At 37.2% G+C, this 7,934-nt stretch overlaps 2 protein-coding genes across 6 annotated transcripts in view; one reads left to right on the top strand and one right to left on the bottom strand.

Moving 5' to 3' along the window:
* LOC135201938 (uncharacterized) overlaps positions 1-6,985 on the bottom strand; it is a 16,952-nt gene extending 9,967 nt beyond the window's left edge. The window contains exons 1-3 of the mRNA XM_064231221.1: positions 3,962-6,985; positions 1,184-1,370; positions 373-580 (exon numbers count right to left, since the gene is read on the bottom strand). Coding sequence (XP_064087291.1) covers positions 373-580; positions 1,184-1,370; positions 3,962-4,239 — 673 coding nt within the window. The 5' untranslated portion in view covers positions 4,240-6,985. The remainder of the gene's footprint in view (positions 1-372; positions 581-1,183; positions 1,371-3,961) is intronic.
* LOC135202303 (uncharacterized) overlaps positions 1-7,934 on the top strand; it is a 90,222-nt gene that overhangs the window by 36,283 nt on the left and 46,005 nt on the right. The window lies entirely within an intron of this gene.

The raw sequence follows: 7,934 nt of genomic DNA, 5'->3' as shown, positions 1-7,934 counted from the left end.
AGAGAGAGAGAGGGAGAGAGAGCGAGAGAGAGAGAGAGAGAGAGTTTATCAGTTGCAATCAGACATTTCCTAGGCAGCACCAGGTTAGTCAGCTAATATATATATATATACATATATATATATATATATATATATATATATATATATATATATATATATATATATATATATATACACATATATATCACAGGCAGATATGTATGCATTTGTGTGTATGTGCTCACATAAGTCATTTCCAATAGACCCTGTGGGCTATCTGCAAATCAGTAAGAAACTAACTGTCTGTTGCAGAGGCTTATTAAAAATCTCAGAATATTGCAACACATTAATTTAAATGAAAAATTAAACCTAGAATTTTTAATTTTAATCCACCTTTTGTGTTTTTCGGATTCATCATGGTGACGATGACGCCCAGGCTGTTGGCTCCGAGCACTAATATCGGATATTCTGGGCAGTTGGGCAGGACGATTGCTATGACATCACCTTTTTCCAACCCCAGGATGGATAGGAACCCAGCCCATATTCGTGTTGCGTCCAGTAACTGATTGTAAGTGCGAGTTCTGCCAGATTCTGAACACTCCTGATGAAAAAGAAAATAATTGATCATTTTTTTATCGAGAAATGAGAGTATATGCATATAGTCATAAATGGTACGCTTGCATGTCATGTATCTACATGAATGTGAGTCATCATATACTAACCAGGATTAGTAGGGTACAAGGTTAGTCCGTCTCTGACCAAAATAAGAAAAATCTGGTGCATATCATCAGCTGGCTGCATGTGGTTGAGTTTAAGATAAGAAAAAATAAGTCACCAGCCAGTATTTGACCTTACCAGATTGAAGAACAGGGACGCTGAGTTAAGCCGAATTAAGGTGCTCTTCACTTGGTCAGCCCTTTTAATCTTGACCCGACTGAGCCCATGGCTTCAATAGCAAGACTTACAGAGGGTTATTCGTTTCCTCTATCTCAGCAGTACCTGGAGATTAGCAATGGTCCTCTCTCATCTAAGGTCGTGAAAATGAGAACGAATGTGTGGCCAAGTATCGCCATAGTGACACTTCATTTCCAGGTTTTCCAGGTTTTCTTCTATGGAAAGCCTCCAGACATCCAGCCTACGTCACAAAGATGTGCACTATCACCTGGACGGACTAACCCTGTACCCTATTAATCCTGATATTAACCACAGCGACTTGTGAGCCCCAGCGATCGACGTTCTCGAAAATCTTGTTGACGAGGTTTCCCCGCGGCTGCTGGACATCTGAAAATTGTGAAGGGAAGACGAGCTGCTGGTGGCTGCAGGAACCGCTCAGAGTTCTTCGCCCTTGTCTCCTCCACCAGTTTGGTCCACATAGGTAATGGTTCTTCAGCCTATGGAAAATAAAATGGGAATCTCTTTAAATTTACTGATTTATATTCTACGAACTGCGGTTTACGGGAAGCCAACCAATTACCCCAGTTATCAGTCGCAAGCATTAGCCACAAAGAAACCAGAGTTTATACCTACTTCAACATCGAAGTCACAAAAATGGCAACGTTTGTTTATGTAATTTTAGAAACGGAAAGAAATCATTTATCCTCAAGCATTTAAACCAAAATACAGTACAAGGATGAAATATAGATCTAAAGGTACGTGTATACTGTATAGATTAAAATCTAGCTAGACTTGGCTTGCTCTAGTAAGACTTCGCCTAAAGCGTGGGTACATTACACCATAATTTGCTCTGCCTAGAGCTTTGGTAGAGTGGTGGTAGATTAAATATACCGAGAGTGCTCTACCGTTAGTGTGCACTGGAGTGTGTTTGATGAGGAAGTCCCAGTCTTTCTTGAGACTTGTGTGTGGTGAGATGTCGCAGGCCAGGCACTTAGTTGCTGCAACTGCGGCATTAGTCATAATGAAGGATTTGAAGAAAAAGAAGACGAATAGGAGTGAGTGGGTCAGAAAATGGATAGCCAGGCAAAATGAAGGAGCACATGTAAAGCTTTTAAGAGAATTGGTTGATGAAGATACAGTATTTATACGAACTTTCTACGTATGTGCACTGAAGATTATGAATATTTGTTGGAGAAAGTGACCCCTAAAATTAAAAGACAAGACACTCATCTCAGAAAAGCAATAACCCTTTTCTATTTTCCTCATGTCACTGTCCACTACATCGCAGATTGTGCCACTTTCGTGTGATTTCTGATTCAGGGATTTTAAAGTCTTTGCTTTTTCTTTTATAGCACTCGCCTTCTTTTCTTTATTACGTTAATGCACCAACGACACATTGCAGAGTTCTGGGAACCCTTCATATAGCTGTATTAGTGACATTGTCTGATCACTATCCCATTTCCATTTTTCACTGGACGTCATTTTGCCCCACGTTGTACAGCAGTTGTCTCCCTAGATCGAAAAAATCTATTCAAGTTCACAAATAGATCTAGAGCAGTCTCGACACGTGCTCTTAACCTCGTGTCCACTACAACACTAAGTAGACTATAACAACTCTACCGAAATCGGAGATTAGGTCTACCTAGAGCACTCTCGCTGCTGTTTACACTATTTAGAGAGCTCTAGCTAGAGCAAATCTAGCTAAAATATCTTCAATGTATACGTACCTTAACTACCGTATTTCTCGAGAAAATGACTACGTCACGAGGCGGTATATCTTAATGGAAATCGCTGTGGTACTGGATATTAGCATATAACTGAGAAAACTAATAGGCCTAGTGTTGTAGTCCTGGAGATGGTCCTTTACTACCGCTAACTATAACAGCGGTGGCGTGAGCAACTGGCCACTTGCAACGGACCAAATTTCCACGAAAACGGACCTGCCATTTTCTCATAGTAACCTGAAGAAGAAGAAGAAGAAGAAGAAGAAGAAGAAGAAGGAGAGGGGGAGAGAGATTTTGTTCACAGGATACTGAACAGTAATAGCAGTGATGACAAAGGAGAAACCTAACATGCAAATGACGAAAATTGCCCATATTTTAAAAGAAGAATCGCACAACAAATCTTGGTAGCAATCAGCGACAATGAATGAACTCACTCAAGGACAGACTAATACGCAGTCTGTGGAGATCATACAATGCAAAATGACATCAAAGGAAAATCAGCAACAAGTTTTCTGAATCCTGACGATGCAAATAAAAACCAATAAAAAATGCCTTCGGCACAATCACTTTTTCTGTACAGCTTATAATCAAGGCCACCGAAATTAGACCCATCTTTCGGTGGTCTCAATATAATGCTCTATGAGCTGCGGCCCATGAAACTAACCTCGCCCCGGTGGTGGCCTGTCTTATATCGTTGCTAGACGCACGATCATGACTACTAACTTTAACCTTAAATAACGTTAAAACTACTGAGGCTAGAGGGCTGCAATTTGGTATGTTTGATGATGGGAGGGTAGATGATCAACATACCAATTTGCAGCCCTCTAGCCTCAGTAGCTTTTAAGATCTGAGGGCGGACAGAAAAAGTGCGGATAGACAGCTTTAAGCCATCCCAATAGTTTTATTTACAGAAAACTAAAAATCAGTTTTTTTGAAATTTGTTAGAAAAACGAAATCTCACTTATCACTGTTACCACTTTCATCATTATCTTTGTTAACCAGGAACTTTCATGTCGACGTTTCAGCTGTGTTGCCAACATAACAATAATAAATTTTTGGTCACTTTGCCTTATTATTTCTCACATTTATTGTTGCTCAGTCAAACATACTGTACTTGTCGATTCATTTGAGCACTGAATCATCTGGAGGGTCTTCGTTCTCTTTTCTGAACCTGCTTTGCTGGTGACGAGCATTCAAAATCCTTCTTCATTTGCATAATAACTATGTATCACTATCAACAACGATGTTATTCAATGGCAACTTTTCAGAAAGCGAATAAAACGATTCAAGACAACGTATCCTTATTTTTGCTATTAATTAATATTATAGCCAGTAACTCTTCGTTAAGACGAAGTCTTACTTACCTCTCAACCGTCAAACAGCGCTGGATAACTCTGAGTGCTGTGATGTTTTGCAGCATCCTGTGACCGACTCGAGATGCTGTGTCTTTGAAGCCAGGGAGTGCTGTCCACGACTGACGAGCCGCGAGCGCTGCCGAAGCCTTTGATAACCGCCTGATGGCATAGCGTTTTGTTTGGTTGGAGCCACGGATAACGTCACTGAAAAGGCAGAAAATCAAACAATGCGCGGACCTTGAGGTCAATCTTCCGTGGAATTTTGCGCAGCGAATACTGTCGTGCATGTGATGTCCTTGGATCGTCTTTTAACAACAAAACAATAAATAAATAAATAAAAATCGCCTTTTCATCCTGTGCACTGGTCTGTGAAAATTGCAAATAGGCTGCAATTTCAAGTGAATGTCTCTTATTCCTAGACGGATATATTACATAATACATCGTTGTATATGCTGAGCATTATTGTTCATGCTGTGCATGCGGCTTGGTTTCCAATCATTTATTTTACATTGAAATATCAGTACCAACGAGTAAACTATATACTTCTAGCGATACTACAACTTTTAACACTAAAATGTGGCAGAGAAAGAAGTGGACAGCGAAGACCAACAACTTTTCAAGGAATCATGAATAGGAGTTTGGTTGCTCACCTGTGCATGAAGGTGTTGACTCCAGGTAACTTTACGAGCATTATCGTACAGTGATGCTCAAATCTCATGCGACATGACTCCATAGGATTTCGTTCAAAATTCACTAACTGGCAACTAGCATGCTCCATATTTATATCTATTATTTCAATGCGGAAACGCGATTATTGCATACAATATGGACATAATATGTTTCATAAAAGTGAAATCTGTCATATATTTCAAAACTGTAAGAAAATGTCACGTGTAGCAAATTTCAGAAAAAACTCTTCCGAAACATTTTCAAAACTTTCGTTCACACATCGCTGAAGCATTTGACCAAAATGAAGTCGTCATCAAGCATCAGTTCAAATAAATAAAAGAGGAAAAAAATTATCATAACATTAATAATGCTTCCAAAGCCAACATAAAATTTGAAATAGTCCTATTTGATTGCTTTTTCACGTCAATGCTGAAAAAAAAATGTAAATATGTATATGCAAAAGTAGAATGCGCCCACCGATATCAACGTGTGAGGGGAGCGTGTGTGACGTATCTGTCATTAGTGTCCGTGCAACAACCACCCGGTATAAAATAAGTAGGTCTACACTGAGTAGCGACAATGAAATTATCTTGAAAACACTTACTTTATATGTGTTAGAGGAATATTTGGATTTTCATACATAATTAATTGTTATAATTCTTAAACATTTAAAAAATTATTGTTCCTAGGCCTAGGTATTAGATTTCTTTAGTTTACAATTAACAGTCACATCTCTCTATTAACAATTTCTGGCCAAAAAGCAAATGAGGTAATCAACACATTCTTGTTCTTCAAGTTACCTTATGAAAGAATAAATTATACACCAAAAGCGAGGAGGCCTTTTAAGAAAATAATATTTTAAACCACTTGAAAAACAAGTGTTCCATACGCCTTGATATTAATACTTATGATATTTCGATTAATAGTCATCTTCTCCATATAATCAAAATCATCATCTTTTATTCCTCAAAGAGGAGGTAATCTCTACAAATATAAACATTGGTAACATTACATCTCATAAGGCTTAGATTATTCTTTTAGGCCTATAAATCATTTTGCAACATATAGGCAGCTTAAACGTAGCCTAAAACTTCAACATTCAAAGAACTGGTTGTAATTCATATTCCTATTGTATTCGTCAAAAAACATAATCTCTACAAATAAATTCATTAATAACAGATTATATCTCAGATGGCGTAGATTATTTTTTTAGGCCTATAAAATATTTTGCAACATACAGGCAGCTTAAACACAGTCGAAAGTTTCAACATTCAAAGAAAACTTGTTTTAATTCATATTCCTACGTTGAAAATGTTGTTATAACTGTTTAGCTTATTAGGTCTACTGTCATACAGCAGCAGACGTAGTTATGTTGACCAGTCCGAGGGGCATGTGAAGTGTGCTTTCATTTTTGGCACAGCTAACCTTATCACACCGCACTTTGAACTGAGCAGCGTAAAAAAAGAAAATCAGTTCAAATCACACAGATTACGAATTTTACCAATGCATAAAAGGGATCATATTTATATAACCATAAGGAAAATAGGGCTAGCTGTGAATTCACAAACTTTTCGACATGTATGACATTAGAAAAAAAATGATAACACTACTTGGCAACATCACGTTGAGTCTGAGAATCTGGACGATACAAAAAGAATCATGTCGCATGAGATTTGAGCACCACTGTACATCCGAGATGAACTATGGATTATTATGGAGGTCGATCTAGAGGGGCTTGTTTCCGGTGCCCTTTTTGACTGTTTCATCGGAAATTCATTTATAATGGTTAGTTGAGCGAGGAACAAACCGAATCTGTCGTTTATAGAGGACGATTTTTGAAGTGATTGCGTTAATGCATTATGTTTTGGTTAAAATGGTCTTAATTGATTACGGGTAAATGTAGTAGTGGTAATGAAATCATCATGGTTTTGTTTTAACGCTTCATAGGCTTTGGTTAATGCAGTATTTTTATGAGAATCATTACTCCATACAAAATTTCAGAGTAGAATGATATTGATAACGTATGTTCCACGTAGGATTTCATTATTGTAATAATGCCTTGCGAGGTGGGTTATCTCAGTGCAGTATACAATGCAAGTAAGATTAATCTGATACAGTATTTATGGTCCGACACCGGCGCTAACCAATGAAAATGAAGGAAATCAGGATCAGAGACACTAAATTCGATTTTGGATGGATTTCGAGAAATGTTGTCTCCTTCAGAAAATTTTCCTTCGAAACGCGATCCACTTTGGAATATTGACTGCGAGTTCCCTCACACAAACGTATGGCGAATTATAATGAACTGTTGCCAATCCTAAGAATTTTATATATTTTTCCCTTTTGAAAACGCGTTTAATTTTATACGCTCTCGTATTCTTCTTTATTCATGTGTATATGTATGTATGTAAGGGTATATATATAATATATATATAATATATATATATATATATATATATATATATATATATATATATATATAGAGAGAGATAGAAGAGAGAGAGAGAGAGAGAGAGAGAGAGAGAGAGAGAGAGAGAGAGAATCACTGGCCTATGTTCATTTCCCAAACTTACGTGGCAGATTGATATCTTGGTCTCGATGGAGATAAGGTCTCTATGGGGTCGTGCTATTTCGTAGTCGTACCCTTTGTGTTGTAAACCCTTTCTCGGTGACCTAGATTGAGCGACTTTTATCTGCAAGTTACGTTATCTTGTATAGCTTCTTATCTTATCCGTCTCTCTCGCTGACGGAGCGTGACGCAACCAGTAAGTACTCCAAAACATAATAAAATTGGTCCTTGAATATTCTTAGGCGTGAAAGAGAGAGAGAGAGAGACTTAGCCAGGTGTTAATTAACCCTCCCTTAAGATGATTATCGCTTATGCCTTCATTCCTACCCCTCATTCGGAGACGGGAAAAGATAGGGAAAACAATTTATTGAATAAAAATCTTACTAATTAACTATGTTTTCTTTAATGAATTGATATTTTGCTGTTAAATTATTTTTAATATTTCATAATAAGTAAATCATTTATTTATCGTACAAAAGAAATAAACATTGAAAATTACATATGCATAACAATTCTCTCATCTCGGTGAGAGAGAGAGAGAGAGAGAACTTAGAAAGGAAGGAAGAAAGAGAGAGAGAGAGAGAGCGAAAGAGAGCGATAATTATTGTTTTTTATTAATGTTATTATTTAATCTTATTAAACTTAATATTAATATTTGAAAATTAGTACTGTAAATCATTATTTATCATAACATGTATATGAACATACAGTACAGTATTTCGTCACGAATATATGAAAATACAG

This window comes from Macrobrachium nipponense, chromosome 30, assembly GCF_015104395.2.
Source record: "Macrobrachium nipponense isolate FS-2020 chromosome 30, ASM1510439v2, whole genome shotgun sequence".
Lineage (NCBI taxonomy): Eukaryota > Metazoa > Arthropoda > Malacostraca > Decapoda > Palaemonidae > Macrobrachium > Macrobrachium nipponense.
The sequence above is the reverse complement of the archived record's forward strand: the minus strand, read 5'-3'. Positions and strand labels throughout refer to the sequence as shown.